The sequence below is a fragment of the Misgurnus anguillicaudatus genome, chromosome 19 (genome assembly GCF_027580225.2).
Source record: "Misgurnus anguillicaudatus chromosome 19, ASM2758022v2, whole genome shotgun sequence".
In the NCBI taxonomy this organism is placed as follows: domain Eukaryota; kingdom Metazoa; phylum Chordata; class Actinopteri; order Cypriniformes; family Cobitidae; genus Misgurnus; species Misgurnus anguillicaudatus.
The window spans coordinates 27,707,653-27,729,202 of NC_073355.2; the positions used below are offsets into that span (position 1 = coordinate 27,707,653).

Below are 21,550 nucleotides of genomic sequence, written 5' to 3' on the forward strand. Positions count from 1 at the left end.
CTGCGCCCACTAGAGGTAAACGTAGTCGGCAATCTATTTTTTTCTCCATAAAGGCTGAGTTTTACGGCTCAACAGCTTATAAAAACCTATTTCTGTTTTTTTTGGCTTGTTAGCTGTACACCTTGTCACACGGCAACTTTTAGGCTTTATTCTGTTTTTTGTTATAAGCCAGAAATGACAAGGAGGCGGCCTCTCGCAATAAAAAAGTCAATAGAGACGGATGGATTGTTTTCCCCCTGGTGGGCGTGGTTTTCAAATTAGCATAATTGCACTCTGTCTCTATAGATGTTAAGCTGTTTTAAACAACATTGGTGAAGAAATGTGGACGTTAATTTCAGGTGTGCTCGACTTTAAGCAGTGTGTGCGTAGAAACGTCCGAAAAAAAAGGACGGGGGTAAACGTGTAGTGTAGTCTGTATTATAACGTTATGATTGGCCCGAAGCTGTCGCATTCTGACTTCGGTAATGCCGGTAATCCTTGTTCTCTGTTCACACATAGCTCTTACCAGTAAATTGCTGGTAATCTTACAACCTCTCTTGCGTAAATGGGCAGCACTGATTGACCAAAAAGGTTCTCTTCACACATGATCTGTTATCTGCAATTTACCAGTAAAGAAAAGGGACTATTGAGAGAAACATTATAAACTACTGTAATACAACCTGGATGCATGTAAAATATCTACATCATTGTATGGTGCATCACTGTCAAGGTGAGCGGCTTGCTATTTTTTATGTTCTGATGATGCTTACAACTCATAAAAAATACACCACCTGGCTGCAGTGTTGTTTCGTCAATGACGACGATAACGAAATTAGTTCGTTGACGCACCTTTTTTATGCAGTAACGTAAAACCACAGACATTCATGTAAAAACTGGTAAAAAACCGCTATTATATATGTTTATTGGGTGTCAATATAAGAAAAGACCTAAAAGGAGCTTCTGGGAGAAAGTACTGCACGTGTGGTCGGTCTATGGGAATTGTGTCTGGTGAGCTGGTGTGCCTGAGTGACTCTTTAATCAGCTGCAGTGTTAATTACCTCACTGATGCCATGGGGATAAGCCATTGGGCCCAGCAGTAATGAACAAGGGATCAATATCCACAGAGGAGTAACTCTTAACTCCACCCGTGAGATGTCTAGCCAGCACTTTTCCCGAGGCACTTACTGTACTGTACGATTCGGTGACAACCTACAACAATGTTGTACTTTGTGCATGATAATACCTGTGTAGGTATATGTGAATATGAGAAAAATTTGGACTTAAAATTTTGACTTTCTTTTTATTTAACTTATCTGTTACATGTATGCATTGTGCAGATTCTTCGATCCTAAGCGTCTTACAGTACAGTGCATTAAAGCTGTTTCCTGGGATCAAACCCACAACTATTGTGCTGCAAACGAAAATTAAGCAAAGGAATTATAGGGGATGGTACAATGTCCTATTATGCCCCTAAATAATGGAACCAAATCTTCTTACTTAAAAAATGTCTTTCTTTAAAAGTGCTTTTATTTGACTTGTGTAACGTTTAAAGGTCACATTCTTCCTGATCCCATTTTTAAACCCTAGTTAGTGTGTAATGTTGCTATAATAGCATAAATAATACCTGTAAAATGATAAAGCTCAAAGTTCACTGCAAGGCGATATATTTTCGTACAGAATTCGCCTTTCAAAGCCTACAGCGAACAGCCGGTTTGGACTACAGTCCTCTTCTTCCTGCTTTAATGGCGTCAGTAAAACAGTTCGTTGACTAAACTCCACCCACAGGAATATGTCAGTCATCAGCTAAGCTAACGGCAAGCTAAGCTGCTATCGAATCACAACACACTAAACAAACTACACAATCAGAACTCGATACGTATTTCTGAAGGAGGGATTTCATAGAACAAGGAAGACATCAGCCCGTTTTTAGGACACCAAAAACAGCAGTATACAAATAAGTAAACTGAGTGAAAAATACCATGTTTTTTACACATGAAGCATGAACACATGTTATATTGCGCATTGTAAACACAATCAAAGCTTCAAAAACACAGAAAGAACAGGACCTTTAACCCTATATCGTTATCTATATAGTTTTTAGTTGTATTATGCTAATATGTCCTTTTTTGAAGGTTTTTCGTAATATTTTTTTATTTCACTCTGTAAAGCACCTTGAGAAACTTTTTTAAAGTGCTATATTGAATATTTAATAATATATGTTAGCAAGATGTGTGTGTGTATGAAAGTGAGTGTTCGAATTCGTGTTATGTTCCTATCTGCCCTTCAAAAGCGAGTTTGTGGCTTCTCTGAATCACCAATTTTCATGGGCCGATGAGCAGCCGTTCCTGTTGCAAAGTCTGCTTGGATGACTTCCCCTTTCTAGTCTCTTTGAGCATAGCCAAAACGTGACTAAAAGGAGATGTGGGGTGACAATGCCACGGTTCAACAGATGTTGGAGTTTTGTTGATGTATTATTACCTGTGGCAGCGCTTGAACTACCGTATCCAGCAGGGCTCTCATTCCTGTGGCCATCTTTAACAGCTTTAACACTGACAGAGGGGGGAGAGAGAGAGAGAGAGAGAGAGAGAGAGGGAGATGAGTAAGAATGAGTTACAGGGTGTTAAACGAGACCAATCAGAGTGTGCTTGTCTATGAACGGTTGATAATTTCAGAAGGAGAAAAAGTCCATTAACAGACAGCAGCGTGCAAGACCCTCACCCGTCCCCTGGTGTAATTCCAGTGTAAACGGCTAATGAGGAAAGATAGTAAAGGTCAGGACTAAAATTAAACCTTCACATTGTTACCTACTGTCCATAGGAAGCAGGGTACAAGGAGTGATGGCACACTGACAAAGTGTGATTGAACACCAGATTAAATTCTAGAAAACAAATCAATCTAAATAATACAGCACCTGGGAAGATTATCATTTCGTATGATGTCATTTCTAAGGCTCATAGTGGGTAATGTGGCACACATACCGTAAGTCTCTTCAGCTATTGTAAGCCTAACACATGGACCACTGATCAGCTATTAGTGTGAAATGGTGAGGAGAGAATGAGGGGAATTTGTGGAGATAAGCAGTGAGATGTTTTGTAACAATATTCTGTATATAAAGAAAGCTGGTTTGTGTTTACAGAGTGATTTCAGGCTGGTTGATTTAAGTAAAGTAGGTAAACAGCGCTCTGAGAGGGGAAATGAGGGGGGGGGGGGCTTGTAGTGATGGGGTTTAGATGAGCAGAATGCAGACATCATTTACAAAATTAAGCTTTGGAAGCCTGCCCTAGTGCACATGCAAGACGCATTAAGCTGTGGCATTTATGACGGCAGCACACGTTTGAATCTGGCTTGCAGTCTGATTCTCCATCCCTCCAAATATTTCCTCTCTACTCAGTAAGTTACATAAAGCTAAACAAAAAATGAAAGAGTAATGGCGAGTGGGGGCTCGTGACTGTGAAGGGGCACAAATTCAGAATGTGTGTTTGGAGTGTCATGTGTGTTGCTCGTGTTTTCAAAATATGTGTTTGTTGCGTCATGTGAACCATTTGCATCACGTGTTTGTCAAAATAAGTGCCTGCTGCACACGCATCAAAATTGTTTATGATAAAAGAGAAGCTCACGTTTACAAAATACACGCAAGACACTCCCTTAACAGTAAACTCTGATTATGCATGAGATTATGCAAGTATCTGAGTACCTTTAGATGCGTCTGCAGCAGGCACTTATTTTGACAAGACACGTGATGCACATAAGATCACTCGAGGCGCAGAACACATATTTTGAAATTACGAACCACACACATGAAAGGCTACATACATGTTGTGAAGAACTTCGCATCGTGCGCCCTTGAAAAAAGAAATCACCGGCCGCCATTGGTAATGGCTGTGATGTTTGAGAATAACCATTAGGTATGTTTCAGAGATTTCACAAAAAATAATGTGTTGCAAGGGGATTGTAGGATTTTAGTTTTACATGCATGTGAATGTGAGCCATGTTTCATTTTAGAAGAGTGAGCTAAAAGTGAGTGTTCCTGATGTTGAATCTTTCTTAAAACAACCAACATTGCATCAGTAGAGTAAATGTAAAGTTGTGCCAAATTTTTAATTATAATGTATTTTTTTATGACAAATAGGCATCTTCTGGCTGAAAATGAGACAAGAAAGTGGGCCAAGACTGTGAGATATTGTGTTAGAGTATTAATGAAAAATATTAGCTATTCTTGTTTATTTACATTTTGTGCTTTGGACCATTATCTTGTTGGAAGGTCTACAGCGTGCCCAGGTCAAATTTTTTTGCTTACTGTCTAATATTTTGCTTCGGAATCTTTTTACTTTTAATTTATGTTTACAAGGTTGCCTGACCCATTGGCTAAAAACACCACCAAAGAATCATTTTCCCACCACCATGCTTGACCATGGGGATGGTGTTCTTGGCGTTGAATGTTTCCCATTTTTTCTCCAAACCAAAGCAACATCCCTATGTCCAAACCACTTAATTTTGTTTTTTCAGACCATAGAATTGATGACAAAAAGTCTTCTTCCTTGTCCAGGGGAGCTTTTGCAAAGGCTAGACAAACATTTCTGTGCTTGTCTTGAAGAAGCAGGGTTCTCCTTGGTCGGTGTCCATGAAGGCCAGCCTTGCGCAGGTATGTTTCAGAGATTTCACAAGAAATATCTGATCTGGTGTAGGAATAATTTTGGGCATGGGAGATTTTGTCAAAATGTAAAGAAAGAAACAACAGCTAATAGTTTTCATTAATAACAAACAAAAAGTCTTTCAGTCTTTGCCCACTTTCTCGTGTCATTTCCAGTCAGAAGTTTCCTATTTACCAGATAAAAAATCATCATAATTAAAAATTTGACCTGGGTATGAATCATATTGAGCACAACTGTGTATCAGTAACAGATGCATATTAAATTTGCAAATACTTTTTTGAGAGACACCTTTACAAAACCTAAATAATACAGTACATATGAATCAGTCAACCTCACTTATCAACTGCTGTTGGATGTATGACGCATCCAACTGGTAAGGGCCAGATTCAGACTAACCTCAGATAGCCTACTGTACCCTCTGTTATCATAATCACAGATTTTCAAGTGGGCTGACAGCTTAATCACAGATCTTTAGGGGAGCTGAGATGAAAGACAGGGGACCAAAGGCTCTTAAATAGATCCTAGCAATGCCTATGACGTGTTGTGTTTACAAGTGGTACAGTATGTGTTTGTGTGACTAACCACGGGCGATGCGAAGGACCCTCATGATGCGTATAATGGTGGGGTTGATGGGAAGAGCAGCACTGATCTCAATCTCCTCCAGCGTGATGCCCATGACTGACAGGAGAACTATAGCCAGATCCAGCTGATTCCACCTGCACGCACACAAGGGACATATTTGCTTGGTTATGCAAAAATCTTTTATGCACTTCTTTCCTTTAGTTTAATTTCACCATGCTGATGTATTCCTCCAGAGAAGTGGCTCAAAACATATTAACATTTGAAGCTTGGGCTGGCCAAACAAGTGGCTTGGGACCTGGATTGTTGCTAAGGCCCACTTAGTAACACCCAATTAAGAAGAATTAAGGACCCAGTCCAGCACAGGTGACCTCATTTGCTAATGCAGGACAAGGAACGACTCGTTTTTACACGGCAGCACAAATCACAGCCATCCAGATCTACAGCCCTGGCGCTTACCGACACAACACCTGTCTGCACACATACCTCTGCTACGGCGCTAGTAATTGTGACCTAGTTAAGAGGCACAGAGAGCTACAATAATAAATAATGGCTGTTGAAAGCTTTCTGGTGTTAGACCTGAATACACGTGAATAAAAAGACAAAGTGCAATGCAAGCCAGCTTATTTTTCCTTTTTAAATGGGTCAATGGTGTATATTCTCATAAAGTTAAAAAGCAGCAGGACATCTGTGACCAGGCATGAACCAGTGCTAGCGTTGTTACGTGCCAGTATTCGTTTATGACAGGCTAGAGAAACTGCTCCAGTAGTCTGGCTAATGATAAGCAGGGGTTCTATTAGGGAAACAGACACAGAAGAGAGATTTCATTAAACCCCCGAGACAAATAACCCTGTTGTCTCTTCCCCTCTCTCACTCCCACTGCAGTCAGGTGTACTCTAGTCTATTAACACCACACATGGCTAATTTCATTAATATCTGCAGACATAAATGCAAGAGAAGAACCAACATTTTTGCCAGTGACTGAGAGAACATGGTAATGGGATTCAGTCAGGAATGATTCAATCAATTTTAGAAGCAAAAACATAAACAACGTAACTAAAATGAGAGGAAAGGAGAGAGGAAAGAGACATGGAAGGAAATGAAAGGAGACATGAAGAAAGAGGTGGAGACATGAGAAGAGCAGGTGTGAGGAAAAGAGATGAGAGAAAGGGAAGACATTGTGGAAAGGAGCAGAGAGGAGAAGCAGGGATTGGAGAGGAAACATAAGAAGATGAGTTAAAACAGGAGGATAGGAAAAAAGTCATGAAAAGGGGAAAGGAAACATGCAAAGAGTAGTAGAAAAAGAAGAGGAGCGAGGACATGAGAAAAGCAGAGACATGAAGAGAGGAGATATGAGGAGACAAACAAAGACATGAATAAAGGAAACATGAGGAGAGGACCACAGACATGAGGAGAGAGGCAGAGGCATGAGAAGAAATAAAAATGGGAGACATGAAGAGAGGAAATATGAGGAGACGAACAGAAACATGAAAAGAGGATACATGAGGAGATGAGCACAAACATGAGAAGTGAGGCAAAGCCATGAGGAGAGGAGACATTAGGAGAAGACCAGAGACATGAGAAGGGGAGACAGGTAGAGAGGAGCAGAAACATGAGTAGAGGAGACATGGGAAGAGGAGCTGAGACATAAGGAAAGGAGATATGAGGAGACCAAACAAAGACATGAAAAGAGATAACATGAGGAAAGGAGCACAGACATAAGGAGTGAGTCACATGCATGACGATAAGAGCAAACTGTAGAGTGGAGAAAAGACATGAGGAGACAAGCAAAGATATGAGGAGAGAAGCAGAATCATGGGGAGAGGAGACATTAGGAGAAGACCAGAGACATGAGAAGGGGAGACAGGCAGAGAGGAGCAAAAACATGAGAAAAGGAGACATGGGGAGAGAAACAGAGACATGAGAAGATAAGCGAATGTGTAGAGAACCAGAGAGATAAGGAGAGGCGCAGAGACATGAGTAGAGGAGACATAGGAAGAGGAGCTGAGACATGAGGAGAGAAGACCAAACAAAGACATGAATAGAAAAAACACGAGGAGAGGATCACATACATTAGGAGAGAGGCAGAGGCATAATGAGAAGATAATTAAAAATGGGAGACTTGAAGAGAGGAGATATGAGGAGACGAACAGAGACATGAAGCGAGGAATCATGAGGAGAGAGGTAGAGACATGAGGAGATATGAGGAGACATGAAAGGGGGAACATGAGGGGAGGAGCACAGACATGAGGAGAAGAACAAACTGTACAGTGGAGAAGAGACATGAGGAGACATGCAGAGATATGAGGAGAGAAGCAGAGGCATGAGAAGAGGATACATTTAGAGAGGACAAGAGACATGAGAAGAGAAGAAAGGCAGAGAGAAGCAGAAGAAACATGAGAAAAAGAGACATGGGGAGAGAAGCAGAGACATGAGGAGAAGAGCAAAGACATGTATAGAGAATCAGATACATAAGGAGAGTAGCAGAAACATGAGTAGAGGAGACATGGGAGGAGGAGCTGAGACATAAGGAGAGGAGATATGAGGAAACCAAACAAAGACATGAATAGAGGAAACATGAGTGAAGAGGAGCACAGAAATGAGGAGAGAGGCAGAGGCATATGGAGAGGAGAAATACAAATGGGAGACTTGAAGAGGGGAGATATGAGCAGACGAATAGAGACATGAAGCAAGGAAACATGAGGAGAGGGACACAAACATGAGGAAAGAGGCAGAGACATGAGAAGATATGAGGAGACGAACAGAGACATGAACCGAAGAAACATGAGGAGAGGACCGCAGACATGAGGAGAGAAGCAGAAGCATACAGAGATATGAGAAAACATAAAAAGAGGAAACATGAGGGGAGAGGCACAGACATGAGGAGGAGAGCAAATTGTAGAGAGGAGCAGAGACATGACTAGACGAGCAGACATATGACAAGAGCAAACTTTAGAAAGGAGCAGAGACATGAGGGGACGAGCAGAGATATGAGGAGAGCAGACAGAAACAGAGACGAGCAGAAACATGAGAAAATGAGACATGGGGAGATGAGTGAAGATATTTAGAGAGAATCAAAGACATAAGGGGTGGAGCAAAGACCTGAGAAGAGGAGCACAGACATAAGGAGAGAGACACATACATGAGAAGAAGAGCAAATTGTAAAGAGGAGCAGACACATGGGAAGACTAGCAGAGATATGAGGAGGGAAGCAGAATCATGAGAAGAGAAGACATGAGGAGAGGACCACCGACATGGGGAGAGGAGACAAGCAGAGATGAGTAGAAACATGAGAAAAGAGACATGTGGAGAGCAGCAGAGACATGAGGACAGGAGCAAAAACATGTAAAGAGAATCAGAGACATACGAAGTGAAGCAAAGACATATGAGGAGAGGAGACTTGAAAAGAAAAGCTGAGACATGAGGAGGGGAGCTGAGACATGAGGTGAAAAAAGGACACATAGGTAAGGAGAGGTAAGGAGTGGAGACAAGGACGTGATGGGAGTAGCAGAGGGGAGGGGAGGGAAATGAAGTAAATACCTGTCTTTGAAGAAACGTCGGAAGCCGAACGCGATGAGCTTTAGGACAGCCTCCAGCACAAAGGTGCTGGTGAAGAAATAATTACAGTATTTGAGCGCAATCTCCAGAGACTGGGGGGAAGGAAAGACACAGCCAAAGAGGAAGCCAGAGAAACAGAGGAAAAGAACAAAAAAGATTAAAAGACTTCTGCCTCCGGTGCATAAAATCAGTCAAACCAGCCACTCAGACATTAGTAATACAATAATATCATTTATTCTATTCATTTTCGGGTAAAGTCAATTCAGTGGCAAATGCTGTGGTGCGTAACATGTCCGGCGATAGGATGACTTACATGAGGCTGGCTGTAGTGCTCTAGTGACATAGTCACAACATTCACACAGATGATGAAGGTAATGAAGATATCCAGGTAGTGACTGGTGCAGAGGGTGTGGATCATCAACCGCACATGACTGTAACTGGCATAGTAGGGCAACTTCTGGGCCTCTGAGAGAAATAAGGACTTGGGTTTAGATTTTTAAAGCAATTTGCCCACCCATTCTTTCACCATATGTAGGCTGGTTTATGCAGTGTCACAGTTGATGAATACCGAACAAATTGTCATAAATGTTTTAGTTTACAGGGCACATAACCCAATGTTTAAATGAACCACTGATCACAGAACACCTGTGCGGCCGCTCCATCTGGCTAACACTATTACAACATGCCTGGAGAATTAAAGTGTTTGTTTAGCAAATCATGTGCAAATCAAATCATCTCTTATTATTAGGTGTCACTGCGTTCCTTCCCTCCCTCTCATCCTCCCTCCCTCTACTTATTTATTTATATATATACACAAGGACAAAGCCCAATAAATGCACTGTAACAGCATTAGCTTAAATGCTTAAATCTAGTCCCTGCACAAAGAACACAGTACTGCCCTGGAGAGTAGAAGCCTTTTCTGAATGAATAATAAGATCGGGTCTACATAATGTTATGGAAAATTGGTATCTAAACACTGTCGAGACCTCTACAATTTTCCCTTATGCATTTCATAATTTCATCTCTTTCCACATCCTTACTCCTTCTTTTCTTCTCCATGCGCCTCAGTCTTTTCTCCTCCCTCCTCTTGGCCTCCTCCACCTCCTGGTGCTGTCTGCACTTGTGGAAGTTCTCCACCACCACGCCCACAAACATGTTCAAGACGAAGAAACTGACGATGAGGAGGAAGGAGATGAAGTACAGCAGCATCCACGGGTTGTTATTGATTGTGGGCTGATAAATGAAACAACACAAGAAATTGTCAGAAGGGAGACCGGCCTTAAATGTAATTCCACACAAATCAACCCAGCCCTGTTTAAAAATCAACACACAGTCACTCATAAGCTAGAAGGAAATTGGTCAAATTATGGTAAAGTGAACTTCGCTGCAGCTTTTGCATGGTTGCTAAGCAGCGGAGTGATGTGAAACAAAGACGTCTTGTCTAAATTAGCTCATTGTAAATCAAGGGATGAGAAAGCACACGGTACGCAGGACATTTCCATCTGCTTCCACACATACAGTAGAGTAGATCCAGCCGTGTGACAGAGATGATGCGGAAAGGAAATTACACATGCCATTAAATCCACGATTTTCATCCCCGACTCCCTGGAAACTGTGGGTTCTTCCTATGGGATGAGGTCTGGCTGAAGGCCTACGCTTAATCAGTATGTGTCGGCTGCTTACGGATGCAAGCTTGCCGCTCTTACGAACCAAGCCTCTTAAAAGTTATTGCTTTTCAGCTTCGAAGCCAAAAGTCTATTAGCATTCATGAGGCTGATTATTTGTGTTAAGGATTAAATATTCACTGTTTAGTGCTTTTTCCATAAAGCTTTTCATTTCAGTTTTATGACGAAAGAAAACAAAGAGAGTTAATTTTTTTTACAGACCTTCAAAGACAAAGAAAAAGGTAATACAGAAAATAAATTGGCCCTACTTTATATAGCTGTCTTGGACAATACATAAAAATTTATGTAATGTAACTATGTGTCGATAATTATATTTAAAGTATTTGTATGTATTTATACTGTGACTCGATTTGTAACACTATACCCACCCCTCAACCCTAAGTCTTCCTTGTACACATTAAGTTTACACAATAAGTACAATGTGTACATTTTTTAATTAAGAATTTTATAATAAAGTAAATGTAATTATACATCTTTCTAGCGTTGCTATAGTAAGTCGTTTAAAGCTCACATAACACACGCTGTTTCTGCGTATCTGATGTTAATCTGGAGTACCTATAGAGTAGTATTACATCCTTCATATCTCCGAAGAGTCTTTAGTTTTATCAGATTTATAAAAGACAGATTAGCTTTACAGAATCTTTTTCGATAACATATGAACAAATTTCTAAGGAGGAGTTACTAGCTGCGAGAGGAGCAAGTCACGAGTCAACACTTTATACAACACTGACTGGATAACTTATGATACAATACATGTTTTTGTCGTTTATATAATATGCACTAACGCGCCTATTTCCAACATAACACAGACGTCTTATTTACCGCATGCAACTCATGACACAGTTGGGAGTATTCAATGAAATCCAGCGTTAAACAAACAGACACGCAAAACTTCGCTATATTGTTTCCATAATTCTGGCTTTCATCTCCTTACATCTAAATACACAATTCTTCTTTTTGCCATTGTTGAGTTTGATATAAAACAAAACCCGTAAAGTGATGCCAACTTGGCCTGTGACTCGGCTCTTGCGCTCCTGCTGATTGCATAAAAACAAGTGATGCAATTAGCGTACCCCTGAAACGTCAGCAGTTCCTGTAATCGAACAAAAAAACTTCCTGAAACTTGTACGAACCCTGGCAGGTGCATTCTGCACAAAAATATTCGGTAACAGGTCACATTAACTGCTTTTTCGAAACTTTGTGTTTAGCATGAGGAAACAACTCTTAAACAGCGTTAATAAGTCAGAATGAAGAAAATACCATTGAACTTTCTAGCATACATAAATTGCCATCGTGATTTATGTTTAATTACATATAGATTGTTTCTTGTAAGTTTAAAGTAGGTATTCAACGATACAAAATTTCTGTGCTGTTACCGATATTTAGTTATCTAGAATGACATCTGCTGATCGATAGTTTTGTTTTTTACTTCTTGTTTGAAATAATTATGACTTGAAATCTTGGAAGTACAGAAAGTATAAACTGCAATTCTGTTGTTATTGTTACCCAATTCATAATAATCACACAGTATGAGTTCTGCTGTATTTATAGGCCTCTTTTGATTGCTAGGATATAATCTGCCCGGATCATCGGCTGTTTTTAAACAATCAGGCGATGTACAATAGTGGGAATATAGCTTTTATCTGCCATTACTCATTATAAGCCAAAATATAGGTGCATTCCTAGTTTTAAGGTTTGTGTCAATGTGCCTTTTCATTATATAGACCTGTATGTCTTTACAAAGTGAATTTTAGAAAAGCATAGGTTTGTGATTGTTCAGTGATGTGGCACCAAGCCCCCCAAAAATTGACGTTTTTGATGCCAGTTCAGTTAATAACTTTTGTACTTTATTTTATTTAGCTTTTAATTTGACAGGGACAATGGATCCATGATTGCCCCAGAATTAGCTACTGTACATAGCTAAATTTCAGCTGCAATCCCTTAGTAGAAGTATGCAAACTGCAATATATGCCATGGTTTATACTGTACTATTGCAGCTATAACATGATGGATGTCAGGATGGGAAAAATCGCAGACATGTTAAATGAGGGAGACAATACCTGCTGGTCAACTCCTACTGCATCTAGACCGTGATACATGATATTGACCCAACCGTCCTTGGACGCCAAGACAAACAGGGACATCAAAGCCTGTAGAAACACATACACACACACACACACAACCACACGTGATGCAAATATTCATGACGGGTAATATAACATTTATGCATTTGGGACACGCTCTTATCCAGTGCATTCAAGCAATACATTTGATCAGTATATTCATTTCCGGGGTTTCAAACCCATGACCTTGACAAGGTTAGCACCACACTCTACCAGTGGAGGAACAAGAGAGGTATATTTTATATATAAGTCAAAAATTCATATAAATACAAACCAGTATTTCAAACACATTCAAACCAATTGAATCATTCTGTGTATATTTCATGGATCTCATGTAAAATGATGGCCCAGTTGGAGAACAAACTAACCTGCCCCAAGTTGTCAAAGTTGTACTTGTGATGGACCCACTTGTAATTGGCCGAAAGGCAGTCAGACTTGTTGGTGATGTTTTTGACATCCAGGCCTAAGCAGTGGTAGAACTTGCCTTTGAAAAGCTGCTCAGGCAAAAGACACGACACACACTTCATGTCACTCAGCGGCACACATCTCAAGCATCACTTTAATAAAACTGTCAGAGCACTGTGGGATATTCGGAAGAATAACAGTGTTATGAAACAAAACCAGGAGAGAATAAGAAAGCATTTCTTTATATAAAGTGAGAGGTAGCACCAAAAACAAAAGAACTAATAAGGGTCACAACATGAAAAAGAAACAGGAGCAGAAAGAAAGACGGTCGGGTTCTGACACTGTATCCCCCCCGAAAATAACTTGAGAAAATAAATACTAAGGCACAAGGGCTTTACCTGGACTCCTAGGATGCCAAAAATGATGAAAAAGGCACAGCAGATGAGAACTATGTTTCCTATAGGCTTCAGAGAAGTGATCAAAGTCTCCACAACCAGCTTGAGGCCAGGTGCTCGACTGATAACCCTGTCGGAAGGAAAGATGCGTTTAGTGCACCACATCCAAAAAGATCTTGATGCGGGAAAAGCCAGCATGTGCTGAAAGACACATGAACGCTTACAACTGCTGATGTGTACCTGAGGGGGCGCAGCGTGCGCAGAAGCCTCAGAACCCTGAGCACGCCCAGGATCTTGGCCCCGCCCGCCATAGACACAACGATGTCAATCAAAGAAACGAACACCAGAAAACCGTCCAAAATGTTCCAGCTGCTACGCAAGTACGCCTGCTCACCAATATACAAACCCATGGACACCACCTATAGTTTGTAGAGAAACAGAGATATAGAAAGTAACAGAATATATTCAGTAAATGCACTGAATGATGAACTGTTCTTAATACAACCCTTATACACCTGAAAGAGAGCGAATTATATAGGAAAGACCTTATATAGCTATGAAATGAGATTTAGACGTGTTTCATTATTCAGCATATCTACTGTATGTTTGCCATAGTGATGATGACTTAAAGTGTCAGCACCACACTAAGAGACTCGGATTAGCTGTCGTTGTGGAAAGAGAGGATGGAAACTCAAAATCTAGCTATTGCTCACGTCTATCACGGTGTCTTGCTTCTGTGTTTTGCTCGAATGGTTCACTGTAGTGAACACAGCATGTGGGTGTACGTCAGTGAATTCAGACACTGCTGTGCATTCTGTATGATGCTGATGCGACGTCATCCCTAAAATGATGAATACATGACCTGAAATACCACATGATCTTGAAACACGGCGGCAGGGATGTGTTCTTATTCTGACAGAGGAGCATTGATCAGACACTGATATTAGCTATCAACATTCACCCCAAAGGCTTTGGTAAGGTTCAGGTCTGGGATTTATGCAGAAAGGCCAGTTCCTTTAGCTGACTTAATAAAAAAAAAAACGTGCACAGTGATATGTTGCCCTAATGACCTATTTAGGTCATTAGGGCAACATATCCCTGTGCACAATTTTTTTGAATTTTACCTGATCTGAGCCTAAAACCCAGTCGAGTAAAGTTTAAACTTTAGATGTTTACCACTTCAAGCATTTTTTAGATTACAAAAATGAATGGCTGTGAGGAGACTTTTAAAACAAGGGATAAAAAAGTAATAAAATAAAAAATAAAGTGTAGGAGGAAAGAATACAAAACACAATGATGCTTCAAGGTGACTCAAATCTTAGCCCTCTGAAGCAGATTCTTGTGACACTAACAAGACACAAAAAAGAAACACACACACGCACACACACGCACATAAGCGTAAGCACGCACACACACACGCATCTGATTTTGCATCTTGTCAGGGACTTTCCTTTGACATCTTTAGTTTTACAGCTAATGTTAAGATAATGTTTTTATTACCTACATTACCCATACCAAACCCTTAAAGGGACATTACACCTTTTATATGCTAATTTTCCAGCTCCCCTAGAGTTAAACATTTGATTTTTATCGTTTTGGAATTCTTTCAGCTGATCTCCGGCTCTGGCAGTACCACTTTTAGCATAGCTTAGCATACTCCATTGAATCTGATTAGATCATTAGCATTGCGCTAAAAAATAAGCTCTAACATGGCTGCAGCTGGCGTAGTGATATTACGCACTGCCCGTAAATGGTCCCCTGGTATTGAAAGTAACCAAGGGGACTATATTCGGGCAGTGCGTAATATCACTACGCCTGCTGCAGCCATGTTACATCAGCAAAGTCTTTGATTATTACACCAGAATGAGAGTATAGTTCCTAGCCATATCTGCCTGGAAGGTCGAACTTTTGATTTTCTGTCAGTCTTATACACGATGTAACTACAGAAGAGACAAATTTTAAATAGGAAAAATATCAAAACTCTTTGGTTATTTTTTTTGTACGATGCTAATGGTCTAATCATTGGATTGTGCTGAGCTATGCTGGGGGTGCTACCGCCAGACCCGGAGATCATCTGAATGGATTTCAAAGCGGTAAGAATCAAATGTTTAACTCTAGGGGAGCTGGAAAGCGAGCATATTTTCAAAAAAAGTGGAGTGTCCCTTTAAAAAAACATCTGCACTTATAAACATTGGGTTGCTCCCCACAACATAGTTGCAACCTAACCACACACACAGACACAAATACACCACACCACAATCTAAACACAACCCTTTTGTAATTTAACATAATTATTTACTTAGTTTTTATATAGTTTTTACAAATGAGGAAGTCCCAACTTAGGTTTGTCAGGTTCTGATCACTTTTGGGTATAAATATGTCCCCAAAATATAGTTATGTACACACACTCACACACACAAAATGCAGTATGTCAGCACCAGTTGGGGTCAAAAAGTAAGCACAAAAACAGAGAAGAGGAAATCGGAGATAGAAAGAAAGAATGATGTATGATTAAGAAATAAGATCTCTTATCTGCGTCTGCTCTTTCTTGGGATCAATTTGGAATGTATCAGCCTGACAGTTTCTTTACAATATTGCTAAAAAATCCAATAATAGATCAGTGATGCACAGCAAGGCGGCACAGTAATGTGACTCTAACACACTAGCAATTTAAAGGGATGATTTTGGAGTGAGAGCAGATCTGCTTGCAGAGCTCCTATTAGTGGAGTGTAGGTGGGTCGGGGACAGAAGAATCTGTCTTTGTCCCTCAGGCGATGTCATACCGACAGGCATATTTCTGCCGCAGGTGCAGAATCTCACTCCCTAAGGACGAACTGTAATTGTTGACTTTCTGGTCAGCAAGAGGAAGGTAGAATCATAGTTTGACTTGTGACTCCCACCGCATCCCACCGGTGCTTTTAAAAAGGTCCAGAGTCAAAAATATGCTATATTGATTTTTTTTTATCTTTTTTTATACTTTTTGGAAATATTGCAAGTGTTTTGTAATATCCATTTAACATACAAAAGCCAGTGACAACAGATGAAAAATAGCCTTATGGCTAATTCTGGTGCATTTGCAGTAATGTTAATTAATGTACATTGTCCATAAAATAAAATAAAATAAAATAAAATAAAATAAAATAAAATAAAATAAAATAAAATAAAATAAAATAAAATAAATAAAATAAAATAAAATAAAATAAAATAAAATAAAATAAAATAAAATAAAATAAAATAAAATAAAATAAAATAAAATAAAATAAAATAAAATAAAATAAAATGCACAATGACATCATCTCCCAAAACTTAATCTTTTTATGGCATTGCATTAATAAGCATTTTATAATGAAAAAGTCTCAAATGCCCATAATCAAAGCATATTCCGGAAAGTCTGTTATACTTGTTTATTAAAGGATCCTGAAGATTTTACAAAAGGTGAGTTCAGTGTTGGGTGTAACTAGTTACTAAGTAATTAGTTACTGTAATTAAATTACTTTTCCTTTGAAAAAGTAAAGTAAGGGATTACTCCTATTTTTCTTGTAATCTAATTACAGTTACTTCTGATGTAACTAAATACTGTGTATGGACTCTAAACAATTATATATACTATAATACAATAGTGGATTTAACATGGTTTAAGTTTACAATTCTCACTATTAACTGGTTGATTATCAGCATTAATATTAATGAGATGCTGGCTGTTTATTAATAGTTAATAGCACATATTAATGCCTGATTCTGCAAAACTTTATTTTACATCCTTAACCGTCCCCATTTCTACCAATACTTAAAATGTATAACTTCTTTAGTATTAGTTGTTGGAGTATATTGAGGCAAAAGTAGTTAATAGTTAGTTAATAGAGAGAATTGGACCCTAAAGTGGGACCATAATAATTGATGTACTTTTATATATTATTTATTCGAGCCATTTCAAGCCTTGTATCATGTACTAAATAGGATTTAGAAAGTAATTAGTAATAAGTAATTAAATACTTTTTGGAGAGAGTAATTTGTAAAGTAATCTAATTACATGATTGAAGATGTAATTAGTAACTAGTAATTAATTACTTTTTTTGAGTAACTTACCCAACACTGGGTGAGTTACATCATCACACACGTACACTTCAACTCAGACCAGCTTACATACAGCAGTCTGAATCAATGGGCACGTAGTGGTGCTTGTGACAGGTCCATCATGCGTATGTTCCATTGGTTAATGATTTATTAGGTTACATAATTAATGACCTAAAAGCGGCAAGTGCTCACAGCTGAAAAGATGGGCCTGGACTGACTGCGTCTGAAACCGGATCTAATTAATATCATTGTCTAATTGCTCGTCATGAGAGAGCCGGCAAACCCAATCCCGCACCCTCAAGAGATTCGGACGAGAAAGTAAAATGATAGTGCAAGTGTGAAAGGGAAATGATGTAATAAGAGACGGATCAGAAATAGACACACACACACAAACACGCACACACAAAATCTTCTGGAAGAGGTTTAGATTATTATTCATTCTAACAGCCAGATTCTTTAAACACTATATTCATCAAAGGACAAATCTGTGCGCATGATTTTGCTTGGAATCATAATACTTTGTTTCTTTTATATCACTTTTTCATGTGATATAATGATGTGTTATATAATATTCTTTTACAGAAGCAGTGGGGTCCAAAACTCAGAGACATTTTTCTTATGGATAAAATATTCAAAAAGTTTTAGACTAAATGAAATGAAAACAAAAACTGAAAACTACAGTAGGTTACAAAAGGACATCTTAGACTCTACACCACATATCAGTTTCATGAATCAAATAAGCAAATTAGTGACATTGATCAAAATGTCAGATTTCCTTACAATTTTTGCTCTTTGGAACATTTGTTAAGCATGCTGAGATCATCAAGATCAACCTTTACACTCAAATTACTGATAATATTATGCGAGCAATATAATTTGTAATGCAAAATGTGTTTTAAATTAGAAAAGGGCAAACGCTATTTTCACTAATGGACCTCAGACTTTGGCACCCTACTGTATTATATGTCATAAAATAGATTGTAAAACTTAAACCATCATAAAAATAGTAATTTATATTTATACCGAAACTACAGTATCTGCATCTGTCGTCAAAATAATATTCATTTTCTGATGATTCCTCACCACAGCTCATACAGTACTGTATGGACAGCAGAAAATACAGGGTGACAACAATCTCTACATGACAGTCATGAAATCAGCACAACATGACATACAGTGCATGTAAATATTTACCTTGAGTGTCATTTCTCCCACAAATATGGCTGTGAAAATGTAATTGGACACGGTGAGGAAAAGCCTCTCCTACAGAAGATGGAGGAAAAAGAGAGACAGAGTAAGATTAAAGAAACGTGTATATTTGGAATGCTGTCAGTGAATATCTTCTTACCAACAAAACAAAAATCAATAAGGGTCAAATGGGCAATAGAAAATCAGTAACTTGTTTTTTTTCCAAAAATGACAATGTTGAATGTGTTTATATTGACAAAACTATGTTTTTAACGCTTAAACGAATACATTTATGCAGCTTTATAAAGAAGATGATTAAAATTGGGTACACAGTAAGCCAATTAATCAATAAAAGGTAATTTTGGCCTTACCAGGCTGCCCTGAAGTATCTTGGGTCTCTCCAAAGCCACAGTGATGCAGTTTGAGAAGATGAAGGCCAGGACCACATAGTCAAACAGCTTATGAGCTATGATGGACTGACACATCAACCTGAACCTGAAGATATGAAAAGGAATAAAAGTGAACGTGATTGTCATGTACGGGTAATACCTAATCCAAATGTGATCTCTGCATTTAACCCATCGCAGTCGCGTCATACTGTAATACACACACGCGGATCAGTGGGCAGCTATCACAGCAGTCCTCAGGGAGCATTTTGCGGGAAACGTGCCTTGCTCAAGTAGCCTGGCTCTGCTCTCCTACGTCCTTCCGCTTTATTTTCATTTCGCTTCAGTCCTACATCTGGGACTGCTGTGTAGAGTTTCATTTTCTCCTGGAAAAATCTGCAGGTCCAATCAGCAAACAGAGGGGGGTGGCTAAGAACGATGACGTTGAGGTCGTGCGTCAGTTTGAGTTGTAGTTCAGTAATGGCAGCGGAGAAAGACGTGAGAAAAGCTATTCGTCCGTTGTTGCAAAACTGCAGAATATACAGAAGTTAAAGCCGGAGCCAGAACCAGGTTTGCTAAGTTTTGTTGTTCTGATTATTCGCACTTGTTGTTTCCGGACGGTTTCGGCGCATGATATACGTCACGAGCACACGTTACCGATCGCCTATGGCAGATCTTGAGTGACTCTGGGCAGATCCAATAGTTTTAAACTTCAACAGAGGACCCTACTTAACAGAAGTAATGTTTTGCAATGGAGCGTGGCCAGACTCTCTGTACAAATTAAATGAATGTACAAGAGTCTGGTTGGACCAGGCTATTGCTCAAGGGCACCTGAGTTGCAACCTGCCAGCCGGGATAGCTGAACAGGCGACCTTCGGGTTACAAGCCCGACTCCCTAACCTTTAGGCCACAGCTGCCCCACATTTATACACACATAAAAAGAGTGAAAGAAAGCGATTAGAAATGTAACAGGAAACCTCTTATATTTTTTGCAGAACTAGACCATTGGAAAAACCAGACCAACACACAGAGTGTGGGAATAATCCGTTCCTATCTCACTGACACAGATCAATATCCTAATCAAGCCACTTTCTAAAGAGCTGGCAGCCCATCGGTGCTATTGATCAGGCAGAATAACTGCTGGCTGGGTTACCATCAGGATAAGACACGAAGTGTGTTGGTATCTTAACTTCGCTGTTGGTATCTTTACCTCACTATTGCATTGAGATAGGAATCAGTGCCACTATGTCATGCAAACTGAGGCATGACTACTGATCTGTCTTGTGCTGTAATGAGGTAAAGTGCTGTCAAAGACATTTTTTAACTGCACTCTCAGGTTTTGCTTAGGCCTGGGTATACTTCACTTTTTACACATACACAAGGGTCAACGTACAGTTTGAGCGAAGCAAATGTCGTCATCAGAACAGTATGCAGGCAATTTGGCACATCGTGCATGCGTGGAATGACTGTGTACGCGTATGAGTGAAATTAAAGGTATAGCGGAAGATTTTCCTGATTTTTTAAAAGAACCGCCCCTCAACTTTTTTTAAAAATGCACACGGGCAACACTCTACATCCTCCCAAGAGGGAACGCCTATTAAACTCGTACACGAGAGAGAGAGAGAGAGAGCATGCAGGAGCCTATTCTCTTCGCTCTGTTTACAAGTTGATGTCGGTATGTTTACCGTGTCTGAGCGGTTCGTGACTTGTGCCAGGGATACTGTAGCATTGCTAATCAGCTTGCATCAACTTTTACTAGCAGTGATTTTAAATGGATTTCTCCAAATAGCATGCCAAACTTTACCTGTCGAGTAGAAACTTTGCGTGGCAAGCCCACCTTTGCTTTTAGCACACGCCAGTCTCCCAAAAACACTCTGGTCTTGTTTCTTTCTTCAGATGCCTTTCTTTACTTGTCATGCAATTCGTAGACACTTTTTCTCTTGCAACCCTCAAACATTTTAAAAAACACGATGTGAACGCGAGCTTTAATAAATGGCTGAAACCGTAGCCCACCACACATATACACCTGAAAGTGCGCATGTGCAGAAACTTGGGAAGAGCACGTACGACGGCCTTACGTCAAAATATCACCAGAATGATTGACAACTGGGATGACCAATAGTATAGATGATCCACCCGGAAAAAGAAAATGTTCCGCTCTACCTTTAAGTATACTTTCAAAGGCTATGCATTTGACTGTGCGTGTATCCTACATAAATGTTATAATAAGAAATGTCAGAGCCAGTGCCACCCTAGCTGTCAGTAATGGTAATGCATCTCACTAGCGTTTCACAAAGCTAGGCAGAACATGAGAAAATGCATCTCACAAGTTCTTCAAGGTTAAACTACATTGACACGCTGTCTTGAAAACGCACCACTTGTCGCTTGACAAGCTGAAAAGCAGTGCCAAAAATGTCAATCTGCATACGATTAAAAATAGCTGAACCACAAGAAAGCGTCCTGCGTGAATGACCCCAAGTCTAACTTGGATAGACTGAAAACATGTTCGCAAAATACTTTGCTATT

General features: G+C 39.6%; 1 protein-coding gene across 1 annotated transcript in view; it reads right to left on the reverse strand.

Annotated features, from left to right (window-relative positions):
- The window catches only part of cacna1ia (calcium voltage-gated channel subunit alpha1 Ia), a 109,597-nt gene that overhangs the window by 22,056 nt on the left and 65,991 nt on the right, over positions 1 to 21,550 (reverse strand). The window contains exons 17-27 of the mRNA XM_073857335.1: positions 19,010 to 19,133; positions 18,645 to 18,713; positions 13,617 to 13,795; positions 13,380 to 13,506; positions 12,945 to 13,070; positions 12,514 to 12,603; positions 9,809 to 10,001; positions 9,082 to 9,233; positions 8,751 to 8,860; positions 5,214 to 5,347; positions 2,458 to 2,528 (exon numbers count right to left, since the gene is read on the reverse strand). Of these exons, the coding sequence (XP_073713436.1) occupies positions 2,458 to 2,528; positions 5,214 to 5,347; positions 8,751 to 8,860; positions 9,082 to 9,233; positions 9,809 to 10,001; positions 12,514 to 12,603; positions 12,945 to 13,070; positions 13,380 to 13,506; positions 13,617 to 13,795; positions 18,645 to 18,713; positions 19,010 to 19,133 (1,375 nt within the window). The remainder of the gene's footprint in view (positions 1 to 2,457; positions 2,529 to 5,213; positions 5,348 to 8,750; positions 8,861 to 9,081; positions 9,234 to 9,808; positions 10,002 to 12,513; positions 12,604 to 12,944; positions 13,071 to 13,379; positions 13,507 to 13,616; positions 13,796 to 18,644; positions 18,714 to 19,009; positions 19,134 to 21,550) is intronic.